Source organism: Myxine glutinosa, chromosome 7 (genome assembly GCF_964187855.1).
Source record: "Myxine glutinosa chromosome 7, kmMyxGlut1.1, whole genome shotgun sequence".
Taxonomy (NCBI): Eukaryota; Metazoa; Chordata; class Myxini; order Myxiniformes; family Myxinidae; genus Myxine; species Myxine glutinosa.
Window position 1 is genome coordinate 4,996,962 of NC_136267.1, and position 16,541 is coordinate 5,013,502.

The following is a 16,541-nucleotide window of genomic DNA, read 5'->3' on the forward strand; positions in this document are numbered from 1 at the left end:
GTGGACAAACCATGTTAAACGACCTAAACACAATAATGTATGGTCGTAAAGTACGGATCACAACCATGTTTATGGCCAACTTGCTCGACATGCTCATTATGTTTACTCAACTTTCACAAATCATTACTCCCATAAAGTTATACTATGGATTCTACATGCAAAAAAAGCAGCTTCCTGAGCAATGGTTGTACTAGGTGGTTTGCCATTGCCTTTCAGCAGTGGTTCGGGCAGAAATTTGTCATTTATTCAGAGTGCCGGCGATAGCTTGCCCACTCTTCATGAACCGTGGGGATCTTTAACGTCCACCAACTAATGTCGGAAGACGGGATTGCCCAGTTTAACATTCCCAGACGGGATGCCCTTTTTCTGGTCTTCATCAATGATCTCTCCGACTCTCTGGAAAATCCTCTCTATCTCTTTGCTGATGACTCCAGTCTTTGCCACTCCATTCCTCATCCCTCAGATCGGCAGTCTGCAGCCTCCTCACTCTCAGCAGACCTGGACAAAATCACAGACTGGTCAAACAAGTGGAACATGTCTTTCAATCCTGACAAATCTCACTCACTATGCCCCTCCGAAACGACCGACTGGACAACCCTCCCATCCACTTTCTGAATAATCCTCTCCAAGAAGTTCTGTCACTCAAACTTTTGGGTCTCACTATCTCCATGATCTTTCCTGGGAAAACCACATTTCCAAGCTGGCCTCCAAAGCCAGTCGCCGACTGGGCATCCTCCGTCGTGCGAAGTCCTTCCTCGGCACACCTGAGCTCCTCACCACATACAAGGCTTTCATCCGTAGCTCAATGGAATACTGCGCTCCCCTCTGGGCTGGTGCTCCTGCCTCACACCTAGCCCGTCTTCACGCTGTTGAAACCAAAGCTTTCAGAATCATTGGAATCTCCCGTGATGAAGCTAACTCCAAGGGCCTTTCACTCACTCACCACAGGCAGGTTGGTGGTCTTTCCGTCCTCTACCGATTCCTCTCTGGCCTTGCTCCCCCAGCTCTCTCTGGGCTCTGTCCCCAAAGTATTCCTACAGGTCGCACAAGATCTGCCTGCAACCCTCTAATGGTTAAACTGCCAAAATCAAGACCCCCTGCTCACCTTCACTCCTTCATTCCTCTTTTCTCCCGCCTCTGGAACAAACTCCCTCACTCTCTTCAATCCCACTCCACCCTCCAGGTCTTTAAAACAGCTGTTCACCACCATCTCTTATCTTCCCCCATCCAAAACCTTGATCTTTTCTACCCCCACTAATTCACCGCAGATGCACTTTTTTTTTGAAATTCCAACTTCTTTCCTGGAAGTCCTTGCAGTGTCCTTGTTTTATACCTCTCCCACCTCCCCCCAAGCCCTCTCCCTCCCACAGTTCTCTTGATGTCCCTGCTCTCAAATGTTGTGTTTGTGTGCTTCCCCTTCTCTCCCCATCTTGTCTACCGCTCCCCTTATTATATACTTTGTGTGTCGGTTTGATTTTTTTGTGTGATAAATGTTAGCTCTTTCACGAGCCTCGATCCTGTACACCCAACAACAACAACAACAACAACAACAACAACAACAACCAAAAAAAAAACCCATCCGACGGATGGGACACTGATGAAAACAACAGTATGATCCAGTCTGTAAAACACCAGTATGATAGTTTATGGCTGCACCGGGTTTCGAACCCATGCTAGACAGCTTAGAGGTGTGTACAGGTACCTCGAGATCACACCTGAACACCCCGTTAATACCTAAACGGATTCCATATTGGACCGGTACTATACGTTAAAAATGGACAATAAAAGTAGAATCCGAAACCAAAAAGATCGTGACCGATGTACCTGGGCGGTGTAAAATAAAATAGGATGTACAATAATTACCTTTAAAAGTGAACAATGAATTTTGGAGTGATTTTACCTTGATTTTACCTTTTACCTCACACTAGGCCTTTTGTTTAATTTTTAAAATTGCTTTTTCCTAATTTTGTTCCAATTTCACTCGAGATTTTGACATTATTTACGTCATGAGTTCCAATCGTGAAATATGGAATCAGATTTTCAATATTAGCTTTTAATAAGCCTATAGAATTCATTATTCAATCTTGCCAGGAGCCAATCACATTGCACCTCACATCACACGAGCCAATCACATTGCACCTCGCCTCACACGAGCCAATCACATTGCACCTCACCTCACACTAGCCAATCACATTGCACCTCGCCTCACACTAGCCAATCACATTGCACCTCGCCTCACACTAGCCAATCACATTGCACCTCGCCTCACACTAGCCAATCACATTGCACCTCGCCTCACACTAGCCAATCACATTGCACCTCGCCTCACACTAGCCAATCACATTGCACCTCGCCTCACACTAGCCAATCACATTGCACCTCGCCTCACACTAGCCAATCACATTGCACCTCGCCTCACACTAGCCAATCACATTGCACCTCGCCTCACACTAGCCAATCACATTGCACCTCGCCTCACACGAGCCAATCACATTGCACCTCGCCTCACACTAGCCAATCACATTGCACCTCCCCTCACACTAGCCAATCACATTGCACCTCGCCTCACACTAGGCAATCACATTGCACCTCGCCTCACACTAGGCAATCACATTGCACCTCGCCTCACACTAGGCAATCACATTGCACCTCACCTCACACTAGCCAATCACATTGCACCTCCCCTCACTAGCCAATCACATTGCACCTCGCCTCACACTAGCCAATCACATTGCACCTCACCTCACACTAGCCAATCACATTGCACCTCGCCTCACACTAGCCAATCACATTGCACCTCGCCTCACACTAGCGAATCACATTGCACCTTCCCTCACACTAGGCAATCACATTGCACCTTCCCTCGCACTAGCCAATCACATTGCACCTTACCTCACACTAGCGAATCACATTGCACCTCGCCTCACACTAGGCAATCACATTGCACCTTCCCTCGCACTAGCCAATCACATTGCACCTTACCTCACACTAACGAATCACATTGCACCTCGCCTCGCACTAGCGAATCACATTGCACCTTACCTCGCACTAGCCAATCACATTGCACCTTACCTCACACTAGCGAATCACATTGCACCTCGCCTCACACTAGCGAATCACATTGCACCTTCCCTCGCACTAGCCAATCACATTGCACCTTACCTCACACTAGCGAATCACATTGCACCTTACCTCGCACTAGCGAATCACATTGCACCTTCCCTCGCACTAGCCAATCACATTGCACCTTGCTTCACACTAGCGAATCACATTGCACCTTCCCTCGCACTAGCGAATCACATTGCACCTCGCCTCACCTCACACACAACCAATCAACGTAACCACGAACAAACAGCAATCTGTTATATACATATATAATATATATATATATATACTTGTACCAAGTCTGATTTAAATTCCTTCAGCTGTTCTCAAGGATCACATTTTTACCTGACATGACCTCTAACCTTCACAGTGAAATCTAATCAGTTTATCTTTTCATCATATTAAATAATATATAGTTATACCAAGTTTGGTCAAAATCCCATCACTTTTGTGTGCTGGTGTTACTTAATCAATAAAAAAAACCCCCACCTTTAGAGGCCATTTTTCCCCGCAGAGCAGGGGTTGGCCATTTTTGGGCACCCTGGTCCCCTTTTTGAAGCAATGTTTTACGGCCGGATGCCCTTCCTGCCGCCAACCCTGTTAGTCGCCTCTTGCGACAAGCAGGGAATTACCAGTGAACTGGTACTCAATTTGCCGACCTCGGAAGGATGACAGGCTGTGTCAACCCTCCTAGTGTTAATTCAGCGATCGACCGGGATTCGAACCCAGGATCCTAGGATCCCAAGCCGGCACCCTAACCGCGAACCCAGGATCCTAGGATCCCAAGCCGGCACCCTAACCGCAAACCCAGGATCCTAGGATCCCAAGCCGGCACCCTAACCGCGAACCCAGGATCCCAAGCCGGCACCCTAACCGCGAACCCAGGATCCTAGGATCCCAAGCCGGCACCCTAACCACGAACCCAGGATCCGAGGATCCCAAGCCGGCACCCTAACCGCGAACCCAGGATCCTAGGATCCCAAGCCGGCACCCTAACGGCTAAGCCAACACCAGGCTTTGTGTTACTTAATCAATGACACACATAATTACAAGATCTACTCAGTTGTAATAGTACGTAATTAATAGACACCCTCATGTTCTGTGTGGCCAAACGGATCCAAATGCAATACCCCATCCTCTGGTCTTCTGGCAAGAGTAATGACCAAACACTTAATGCTGATAAGATTACCTGAATGGAGGTGTAATACGATGAATCACACGAGGAATCGGGGATAAGGTGGTTCGGCACTTTTTGTAGCGTCAAATGGTTTATTTATCACTAAAGGATCGGAGGCTTCTTCGTATCCGAGTGAGGGAGCTTCATTCACAACAGGCCGCAAAGGCTTCGTTCATTACAGCAGGCGGTGGTGGTTTTGAACTGATTGATTTTTCTGATAAGCATTTACTTGTAAGGTGAATAACCACACCTTTAAGGTATTAAGGAGAGAGAGAGAGAGAGAAAAAAAGAGAAGAGAAGAGTGAGTGAGAGAGAGAGTGGGTGAGAGAGTGTGAGTGAGTGAGTGAGTGAGTGAGTGTAAGTGTGAGAGAGAGAGTGTGAGTGTGTGTGTGAGAGAGAGTGTGAGTGTGTGTGTGAGAGAGAGTGTGTGTGTGTGAGAGAGAGTGAGTGAGTGAGTGAGTGAGAGAGTGAGAGAGAGTGAGTGAGGGAGTGAGTGAGGGAGTGAGTGAGTGAGTGAGAGAGAGTGAAAGAGAGAGAGAATGTGTGAGGGAGAGCGAGAGAGTGTGAGAGTGAGAGTGTAAGTGTGAGAGAGAGTGTGAGTGTGTGTGTGAGAGAGAGTGTGAGTGTGTGTGTGTGAGAGAGTGTGAGTGTGTGTGTGAGAGAGAGAGTGTGAGTGTGTGTGTGAGAGAGAGTGTGAGTGTGTGTGTGAGAGAGAGTGTGTGTGTGTGAGAGAGAGTGAGTGAGTGAGTGAGTGAGAGAGTGAGAGAGAGTGAGTGAGGGAGTGAGTGAGGGAGTGAGTGAGTGAGTGAGAGAGAGTGAAAGAGAGAGAGAATGTGTGAGGGAGAGCGAGAGAGTGTGAGAGTGAGAGTGTAAGTGTGAGAGAGAGTGTGAGTGTGTGTGTGAGAGAGAGTGTGAGTGTGTGTGTGAGAGAGAGTGTGAGTGTGTGTGTGAGAGAGAGTGTGAGTGTGTGTGTGAGAGAGAGTGTGAGTGTGTGTGTGAGAGAGAGTGTGAGTGTGTGTGTGAGAGATAGTGTGAGTGTGTGTGTGAGAGAGAGTGTGAGTGTGTGTGTGAGAGAGAGTGTGAGTGTGTGTGTGAGAGAGAGTGTGAGTGTGTGTGTGAGAGAGAGTGTGAGTGTGTGTGTGAGAGAGAGTGTGAGTGTGTGTGAGAGAGAGTGTGAGTGTGTGTGTGAGAGAGAGTGTGAGTGTGTGTGTGAGAGAGAGTGTGAGTGTGTGTGTGAGAGAGAGTGTGAGTGTGTGTGTGAGAGAGAGTGTGAGTGTGTGTGAGAGAGAGTGTGAGTGTGTGTGTGAGAGAGAGTGTGAGTGTGTGTGTGAGAGAGAGTGTGAGTGTGTGTGTGAGAGAGAGAGTGTGAGTGTGTGTGTGAGAGAGAGAGTGTGTGTGTGAGAGAGTGTGACTGTGTGTGTGTAAGAGAGAGAGAACACACAGGGGTAGGATAACAGGTTAGGGTAGTAGGTCTAGCAGATCAGCATGGGCAGCATTGCTGATTGATGACCTGACTATCCCAAATTGATAAAGATTGTACGAGCTCTGCCAGGTGAGTAGTGGTTCAGAAGCAATGTCAGGCTATGTAGTTTGGATGTGGGATCAGTGGGAGGTGGGAAGGGGAAGGGGGAAGGGGAAAGGGGGAAGGTTGAGGTTGTGGAGATTATGCACAGAAGGAGGTTGGAAGTGTTGTGTGTACACAAGACCAGATGGAAAGGAGACAGTGTGAGGAGGTTGGTACGGGGGCACAAGCTGTTGCATGCAGGTGGGGATACAAAGAGTAATGGTGTGGGAATAATAGTATCGGAAGAGATCAGGAAGCAGGTCGTCGGAGTGGAAAGGTGTGTGGGGTTAGATAGTTATGGTATGGGTGGTGATAGACAAATCGTGGTATTTCGGTTGATGGGCCACAAACGGGAATGACAGGTGAAGAAGAAGGAATTCAGGGACACACTGGAGAGGATGATGGGAATGGTTGAGATGGAGGCGATGTTGTGCATTGAAGGGAGGGGGGGGGGGGGGCTTTAACATGGATGTGGGTGTAGAGGATCGTGTTGGTAAATTTAGTTGGTTGAACGGGGTCAATAGAGCTGGTGGCAAGGAATGGGACGGCCATAGCTGATTCATTCTTTCAAGAGTGGGAGAACCACATGATTACCTATGGGAGTCCACAGCAGAGAACAGAATTGGATTTGGTGGTGGTAAGGAAGTGACAGCAGTGGAGGGTTGAGGATTGCAAGGCAGTGGCAGGAGAGCATGTTACCATCCAGCACAAGGCTGCGGTGTTTGTGGTGAAGATGAAGAAAAGGAGGGAGGTTAGCAGCAGGGGACGGAAGGTTATTATTAGGTGGGGTAAGGCGTCTGGGAAACGTCGCCGTAGAGTACAAGGAGATGGTGAGGGCCATGCTCGAGCAACTTGGTGAAGAAGCGGAAAGTTGAGGAGTGGAAGCAGTACAGAGAGGCATTTTGGGGAATTGCAGAAGTCTTGTGTGGAAGGACATCAGGAAAGGGTGCAACATAGGGATAGAAACCAGGTATGGTGTGTACAGAGGAAGTAGCAAAGGCAGTTGGTGAAAAGAAGGCGGTTTGGAAGAGGATAGAGAAGATCAAGGATAGAGGGAGGCAGCCGGATGTGGGGTTGCTGTACCCGTATGGGTAGAAGAAAGCTGTAAGGAGAACCTTGGATAAGGCGAGGGAAGGATACTTCAAAGCTGTTGAATCCGGAAGGAAGCAACGGCGAGCTGGAGCTACTGAGTTATGTGGAGAGGAAAGTAGAGTTCGTGAAGATCAGTGTGAAGAAGAAGTGTGAATGGTATTGAAGAGGATGAAAAAGGAAAGGGCACCTTCCGAGTCAGTTGGACGAAGAGGTTGTTGAATGTCCGTACGATAGATGGTTCAAATCGAGGAGTGGAGGACAGGGTTAATTGCACCGATATGGAAGGGGAAGGGGATGTTCAACATCCGAGGAAGTGCAGGGGCATCACATTCCTTCGTGACACCATGAAGGTGCTGGAGAGGGCTCTGGGCAGGAGGATAAGGAAGAGTGTGGAGACAGAGATCGAAGAAGAGCAGCAAGGTTATATAAAGGGTAGGGGAATGACAGATGGGATGTTCACGTCGAGACAGCTGGTGGAGAAGAGGTTGGAGGTGCAAGGTGAAATGGCATTGGGATTTGTGGATCTGGAAAAGGGCTATGGCATTGTCCCGTGAGAGATTGTGATGGCGACATCAAGATGGATGGGAGTGCTGGAAACGGAGGTTAGGTTGGTGGAGGAGATGTACAAGGGAATGAAGGGAAGAGTTTTGGTTGTTCCTGGGGTGTTGGAGGAGTTCAATGTGAACATCGGTTTTAGGCAGGGAAGCTCTCAGCCCTCTGCTGTTTATCATGGTGATGGAGCTGGTAAGCAGGAAAGGTAAACATGAAAGGTATTCTGGGGAGGATATTGTATGTGAACGATCTGGTTGTTGTGGTGGAGAGTTGGAGGGAGATGCAGGAAGTACTGGGGGAGTGGAAGGAGGAATTTCAGAAACATGGGCTGAAAATGAGCATGGAGAAGACGGAGGTGATGTGGGTCGGGCAGCAGAGAAAAATAAATTAATATCAGGTTGGAGGGGAATGACATTAGACAAGGAAATAGGTTTGAGTGTCTGGAGGGAACAGTGACCGGGGATGCGAGAACAGTCAGAGGTGGAGTTGCGGAGGAGTATTCAGGTGGGTGTGAATGCGTGGAGGAGGGTTGAGGGTGTAATGGCAGAGAAAGATTTCAAGGATTGAAAAGAAAGGTTCTGATGTCCCGTGTAACGCCGGCCTTCCTTTACGGTCTGGAGACGGTGGCACTGAGAGACAACAGAGGCTGCAGGTTTACGAGAACAACTGGGTCAGGAGGATTGTGGGCAAGGCAGGGCAGGACATTGGTACCATTGCAACTCACCATTTATAAAGGGAAGTGGAGGAGGAGAAGAAGGGTCTCGTCTCACATAATCCCCATCACAACCCCTTGGCTACCTTACCAGGTTCTCCACTAGAGGTAGGCCCGCTTGAAGTAGGATTTGAATTAACTTTTGGATTATTTGGATTAGCGTGGAACCACCGATGCATTATTTACAATATGGCCACCTTAAATCAAGGATCAGTGGATCCACGTTTAAAAGTAGTAGGAGCTTAACCGACATGAAAACAGAGGTTTATCACCAGGTACAGTCAACAAAACAACAACGGCAACTTGGTTTAGGCCATCATGAAAATAAGCTCCGATAACTCGAGGGACGAACGCAAGGCAAAGGAGATGTGAAAATGGCAACACCACACAAGACACCGAAAGGTGTGGTTTGCCATTTTGTTTTTTGTTTTTTTACAATCGGTTTGCTTTGCCCGAACTGCTTTCTATGAACATTGGAGTCATCCATACTCGGGCTTTTTGATGAGCAGCGTCTGGATGAAGTCAACGGCCGCCTGGGAGACTCCTGTGAAGGCGCCAGGTGAGTAATCCACATGAAGCAGGGAAATGTTGAGAAAGGTCTCCAGCTTGTCCTCGCCAAGGAAAGGAGACGTGCCCGTCAGCATGACGTACGTCAGGACGCCTACACTCCTGTGCAAGGCACACACACACACACACGGACACACCTGTGCACGTCCCACCTTGAAACAATCACGGTGACCCAACTTCAAGCTCAAAATGTCACCTTTCACTCACTTTCAGCAATGACACTGCAATTACGATCTCCAACCCCCTCTACTCCCCACCCCAGGGCGAAAACCAAGGTAACATACCTGTTTATGTGCAAACTGCCAGTTTCACCAATCACACAACAACAGGACATGACACTTACCACATGTCTGTTGCTGTCGTAATAGGTTCGTAGTCCAGTATTTCTGGTGCTGTCAAAAAACAGAGGCCAGAATGTAGCACAAACTGTTGGATTTTCAATAGGTCAGACGAACCAATCTACTTCCGCATTTGTGACTTGGGCAAAAAACATTTGAATGGAATGATTGTGTCCCTTACATGATTGACGTCATGTAGTTTGCATGTACGTACAACAAAACCACCTGAAATGGATCATTGTGCACGTATTACCTCCTCTGGGGACTGTTACCAGATTTGAAACGTCCAACCTTATTTAGGGTCGACAGGATGGCCTATAGGTACGCACACCGGCCTCCAAGATGCCCAGCCAACCCACACCCACAATTCACAGGTATGGTGATTCATAAATGTGTGCGCCGTCCCTTGGATGGACGTTAAACGGGCGCCCCGTCTGCAGACATTAGTCGATCGATGTTAAAGACCACACGGTGTCCTTCGCAAAGGGCGAGTGACCTATCGCTGGTACCCTGAACAAAATTCCTGGTGACTAAGCAGGTGGTAAAGCCACAGGTAAACCTTACCGACATACTCGGGCGTCCCGAGAATCTCGCGGAGTTCGGCAACGCTGCTCACGCGACGAGACAGGCCCAGATCCGCAATTTTTATGTCCCCCAAAGGCACGGCGCTCGTCAGCAGAATATTCTGAGGCTGAGAAAGGTTGAAGAAGAGGAGGGAGAGGGGTGTGGATGGAACAGGTTTTTCACATCGCAGGTGACTGTGGCATTCCCTTTTAACCACTTGCACGTAACTTGGTACGGAAGGCAAAGATCTTTTGTAGAAGGGTCATCCCAAAAAGAACGCGTTAACTTTTGGGATGACCATTCACCAATGGGATCAATCTCAGAAACGATGATTGTACCATGAGTGGCATCAACAATGGTGCTTTCATAACCTGGTGACCACTACCAAAAATGAAAAGGTTGAGCAGAGGCAGCAACCGGACGGAGTTTGAAAATAACAGCGTTCAAGGACGCAAACCATTCCAATATGTCCGAGGAAGATTAATCGTCTCCAGGAACCACAACTATGTGAGATATTCCAACCAATGGGTCGATACGGTTCAAAAGCATCATAAACGACAAGGAAATGAGACATTGGAAAACAACAGAGACCCACGGGGGAGCGTTGTGCTAGTTCATTGAAGGTCTTACATGATCAGGACGACATCAATGGAAGAATCCCATCAACCAATAGCTTCAGGGACCATCACCTGACATCATGGATGCAGAGCCCTGATCACCTGACATCATGGATGCAGAGCCCTGATCACCTGACATCATGGATGCAGAGCCCTGATCACCTGACATCATGGATGCAGAGCCCTGATCACCTGACATCATGGATGCAGAGCCCTGATCACCTGACATCATGGATGCAGAGCCCTGATCACCTGACATCATGGATGCAGAGCCCTGATCACCTGACATCATGGATGCAGAGCCCTGAACACCTGACTTCATGGATACAGAGCCCTCATCACCTGACTTCATGGATGCAGCGCCCTGATCACCTGTCGCTCCACATCAGTGTTTGCACTGACAATCACAAGTTTTTTTTCCACTTATTCACACCACAAAACCAGCTCAGATTAACATCACCACTCCATTACCACTCACACTGCTAAACCAGCTCAGATTAACATCACCACTCCATTACCACTCACACTGATAAACCAGCTCAGATAAATATCACCACTCCATTACCACTCACACTGCTAAACCAGCTCAGATTAACATCACCACTCACACTGCTAAACCAGCTCAGATTAACATCACCACTCCATTACCACTCACACTGCTAAACCAGCTCAGATTAACATCACCACTCCATTACCACTCACACTGCTAAACCAGCTCAGATAAATATCACCACTCCATTACCACTCACACTGCTAAACCAGCTCAGATTAACATCACCACTCACACTGCTAAACCAGCTCAGATTAACATCACCACTCCATTACCACTCACACTGCTAAACCAGCTCAGATAAATATCACTACTCCATTACCACTCACACTGCCAAACCAGCTCAGATTAATATCACCACTCCATTACCACTCACACTGCTAAACCAGCTCAGATTAACATCACCACTCACACTGCTAAACCAGCTCAGATAAATATCACCACTCCATTACCACTCACACTGCTAAACCAGCTCAGATTAACATCACCACTCCATTACCACTCACACTGCTAAACCAGCTCAGATAAATATCACCACTCCATTACCACTCACACTGCTAAACCAGCTCAGATTAACATCACCACTCACACTGCTAAACCAGCTCAGATTAACATCACCACTCCATTACCACTCACACTGCTAAACCAGCTCAGATTAACATCACCACTCCATTACCACTCACACTGCTAAACCAGCTCAGATAAATATCACCACTCCATTACCACCACTCACACTGCTAAACCAGCTCAGATTAACATCACCACTCACACTGCTAAACCAGCTCAGATTAACATCACCACTCCATTACCACTCACACTGCTAAACCAGCTCAGATAAATATCACCACTCCATTACCACTCACACTGCCAAACCAGCTCAGATTAATATCACCACTCCATTACCACTCACACTGCTAAACCAGCACAGATAAACATCACCACTCACACTGCCAAACCAGCTCAGATTAACATCACCACTCCATTACCACTCACACCGCTAAACCAGCTCAGATTAACATCACCACTCCATTACCACTCACACTGCCAAACCAGCTCAGATTAACATCACCACTCCATTACCACTCACACCGCTAAACCAGCTCAGATTAACATTACCACTCACACTGCCAAACCAGCTCAGATTAACATCACCACTCCATTACCACTCACACCGCTAAACCAGCTCAGATTAACATCACCACTCCATTACCACTCACACTGCCAAACCAGCTCAGATTAACATCACCACTCCACTACCACTCACACTGCCAAACCAGCTCAGATTAATATCACCACTCCATTACCACTCACACTGCTAAACCAGCACAGATAAACATCACCACTCACACTGCCAAACCAGCTCAGATTAACATCACCACTCCATTACCACTCACACCACTAAACCAGCTCAAATTAACATCACCACTCACACTGCTAAACCAGCTCAGATTAACATCACCACTCACACTGCCAAACCAGCTCAGATTAATATCACCACTCCATTACCACTCACACTGCTAAACCAGCTCAGATTAACATCACCACTCCATTACCACTCACACTGCTAAACCAGCACAGATTAACATCACCACTCACACTGCTAAACCAGCTCAGATTAACATCACCACTCCATTACCACTCACACTGCTAAACCAGCACTGATAAACATCACCACTCACACTGCTAAACCAGCTCAGATTAACATCACCACTCCATTACCACTCACACTGCTAAACCAGCTCAGATTAACATCACCACTCCATTACCACTCACACTGCTAAACCAGCACTGATAAACATCACCACTCACACTGCTAAACCAGCTCAGATTAATATCACCACTCCATTACCACTCACACTGCTAAACCAGCTCAGATTAACATCACCACTCCATTACCACTCACACTGCTAAACCAGCACAGATTAACATCACCACTCACACTGCTAAACCAGCTCAGATTAACATCACCACTCCATTACCACTCACACTGCTAAACCAGCACTGATAAACATCACCACTCACACTGCTAAACCAGCTCAGATTAACATCACCACTCCATTACCACTCACACTGCTAAACCAGCACAGATAAACATCACCACTCACACTGCCAAACCAGCACAGATAAACATTACCACTCCATTACCACTCACACTGCCAAACCAGCTCAGATTAATATCACCACTCCATTACCACTCACACTGCTAAACCAGCACAGATAAACATCACCACTCCATTACCACTCACAGTGCTAAACCAGCACAGATAAACATCACCACTCACTGCCAAACCAGCTCAGATTAATATCACCACTCCATTACCACTCACACCGCTAAACCAGCACAGATTAACATCACCACTCCATTACCACTCACACTGCTAAACCAGCTCAAATTAACATCACCACCCCATTACCACTCACACTGCTCACACTGCTAAACCAGCTCAGATTAACATCACCACCCCATTACCACTCACACTGCTAAACCAGCTTAGATTAACATCACCACCCCACTACCACTCACACCGCTAAACCAGCACAGATCAACATCATTTGACATTTTGCAGTCATGGTAAAATGAACTTTAATCGTGTGCTCAACAAGCCGATGTCAAGAATCATAACTCTCCACCGCACAAAGGAGCCAAAGCCGGTCTTGCGAGTCCAAAATGCAACAAGATGCCTTTAGAGACCACTTTGGATTGTGGGACAAATACTCATGCTGGCTGGGAGGGGCCATTTTAGTTTTTTAGTTTTGTGTATATGTATGTATATGTATATGTATATGCATATATATCATTAACCAGTGTGGCAGCTACATTCAAGTGTAAGGTGTGCACAGAGGGAGCTGCAGATGGCGGTAATGTTGAGTTGGATCTTGGAGGCGGCGTGACGCTGGAAGGTGTGAAAACATTTTGCTACCTCGGAGACATGCTGAATGGAGAAGATGGATCAGACTCGGCAACGGTTGCTAGAGTGAGATGTGCATGGAAGAGTTTCGGGAACTGAGTGGCGTGCTGACGAGGAGGGGAGTGTCGTTGAAGCTGAAGGGAAAGGTGTATGCTGCATGTGTGAGAAGTGTTATGATTTATGGGAGTGAGACATGGGTAATGAAGGTAGAGCAGCAACGAAGGCTGGAAAGGGTGGAAATGTGAATGGTTCGGTGGATGTGCGGAGTATCGTTGAGAGAGAGGAAGACAAATGATGAATTGCGAAAGATGATGGGAATACAGCCTGTGATGGATGCTGTGAAGAGAAACAGGTTGAGATGGTTTGGTCATGAGTTGAGGAAGGATGAAAGTGACTGGTTGAGAAGAGTGATGGAAATGAATGTAGAAGGAAGTAGAGGATGGGGAAGACCAAGAAAGACTTGGCTAAAGATGGGCGAAGAAGAAATGCGGGCAAGGGGGTTAACAAGGGGAGATGCAGAAAATAGGGCAAAATGGAGAAGATCGTCATGGGGACTGCAAGGCTAACCCCGCTCTTGCAGGAAAAATGGCCTTAAAATGCCTGTTGTTGTTGTGTTGTAATGTATATATATATATATATATATATATATATATATGTATATATATATATATATATATATATATATATATATATATATATATATATATATATATATATATCGATAGATATAATCGGGAGATTAAATCAGATGTGGACATAGCTTCAGGACTTCAATCTTTAATTTTTGACAAGCTTTCGACCAACAAAGGTCTTCTTTTGAGTCGGCCCCAAGTTGTAAGAAGACCTTTGTTGGTCGAAAGCTTGTCAAAAATTAAAGATCGAAGTCCTGAAGCTACATCCACGTCTGATTTAATCTCCCGATTATTTATTCAATGCAAATGAGACGCCCTGCTCGTACTGTGGAGTTTCTACTATTTCTCAGTTATATATATTGTTACAGACGCGGTTTTAGATGTTAGTTTACCGAGCGGTTTGGTATTACCGCGTCCGCACAGGTACTCCCCGATTAGAACCCTATCCCGCCCGATTCCACTCGAACGTTGGCCAAATCGCGCTATGCTAAATCAATGAAGGAAAGGACACAACGGCTGGGATTAATGCAACGACACAAGGGGTACAGTTCTCAAGACCTCCGGAGGAGGATATAATATTGGTGATGCAGAAATGGGTAGATTACACGGCAAGAGGTAAAGCACAGCAAGATGGGCACTTAGACACAGTCTTATCTTATTCCCGACAGACCACAGACAAACGGGACAAGACTGACTCACACAGGGATTGATGGCAAGGAAGGGCAGGCAGTCGATAGCTCAAGGTGCACCTTGGCTCAGGGGCAGAATCGACCCGGTCCGGTCCAGAGATGCGGGTAGGTATCGTTGCGCTGGAGGTGGCGTCCGTTTCTTCTCCAAGCTGAGGCGCATCTGACGTCACCTCCCTCTTCCTGCGCATGTCCAGCGGGGAGTGACACGCCCTCGGCTCGTTAGCTCCGCCCCAGATGGAATCGGTCCGCCGCTTCTTATTGGGTGCGGGGGGTTACCGGGCTCCGCCCTTGACGAGGAGCTGACAGCGAGCCCCTGCGTGGTAACCCCGTCGGAGCACATGTTCAATGGCGGCTAACCAAGCCGGAGTGAGGACGCACACTCCCCGCGCCGCCGCCGCTGTTGTTGTTGTTGTGGTTGTAGCATGAGGAAGAGCTGCGGGGAGGTATTGGGAGGTCCTAAACTTTCTAACGGTGCCATACAATCACATTCTGGTGCAACGAAGAGTCAGAATTAATGGAAACGAGTCCTTAACTGACATAGACTAAGAATAACTAGCAAGATGTCCTATAGTTGTCTACGTGAGATGCGGTGAACCTGGGTACGACATTTAATGGGGGAAAAATGGGAAGGTCGGGGCTACAGTGTGTTGTTTACAGATAATGGGACTAGGGAATGGGGGATTGGGGATAGTTGGGGAGTATTGGGGAAATAGGGGAATATTTACCAGCGGATATGGATGGAGGCCAAATCCCATATCCGCAACAATATATACACATACATACATACATACATACATACATACATATATATATATATATATATATATATACATATATATATACACATACATACATACATACATACATACATACATATATATATATATATATATATATATATATATATATATATATATATTGTTACGGACACGGCTAAAGATGTTGCTTGACCGAGCGGAATGGCCGCCGTGTTCGCACAGTTTACCCGATTACCCCCATCTCACCCGATTCCACTCGAACGTTGGCCAAATCGCGCTACGCTAAATCAATGATGGAAAGGACACAACGACTGGGATAAATGAAACGACGCAAGGGGTACAGTTCTCAAGACCTCCGGAGGAGGATATAATTAGTGGAGGAGAAAAGGGGTAGATTACAAGGTCGAGTGAGATAAAAGACACAGAAGAGATAGGCACTTAGATACAATCTTATCTATCCCAGACAGACCACAGACAAACGGAACAAGACTGACTTACACAGGGATTGATGGCAGGAAAGGACAGGCAGTCGATAGCACAAGGTGCACCTTGGCTCAGGGACAGGATACAGCACGGTCCAGTCCAGAGATGCGGGGAGGTGTCACAGCGCTCGGAGGTGGCGTCCTTCTCTCTCCAAACTCAGCACGCATCTGACATCACCTCCCTCTTCCTGCGCATGCTCAGCGGGGAGTGACACGCCCTCGGCTCGTTGGCT

At 47.3% G+C, this 16,541-nt stretch overlaps 1 protein-coding gene across 1 annotated transcript in view; it reads right to left on the reverse strand.

Annotated features, from left to right (window-relative positions):
• The window catches only part of LOC137430931 (serine/threonine-protein kinase 17B), a 56,763-nt gene that overhangs the window by 904 nt on the left and 39,318 nt on the right, over positions 1-16,541 (reverse strand). Inside the window, exons 4-6 of the mRNA XM_078781248.1 lie at positions 9,672-9,798; positions 9,113-9,161; positions 8,692-8,871 (exon numbers count right to left, since the gene is read on the reverse strand). Of these exons, the coding sequence (XP_078637374.1) occupies positions 8,692-8,871; positions 9,113-9,161; positions 9,672-9,798 (356 nt within the window). The remainder of the gene's footprint in view (positions 1-8,691; positions 8,872-9,112; positions 9,162-9,671; positions 9,799-16,541) is intronic.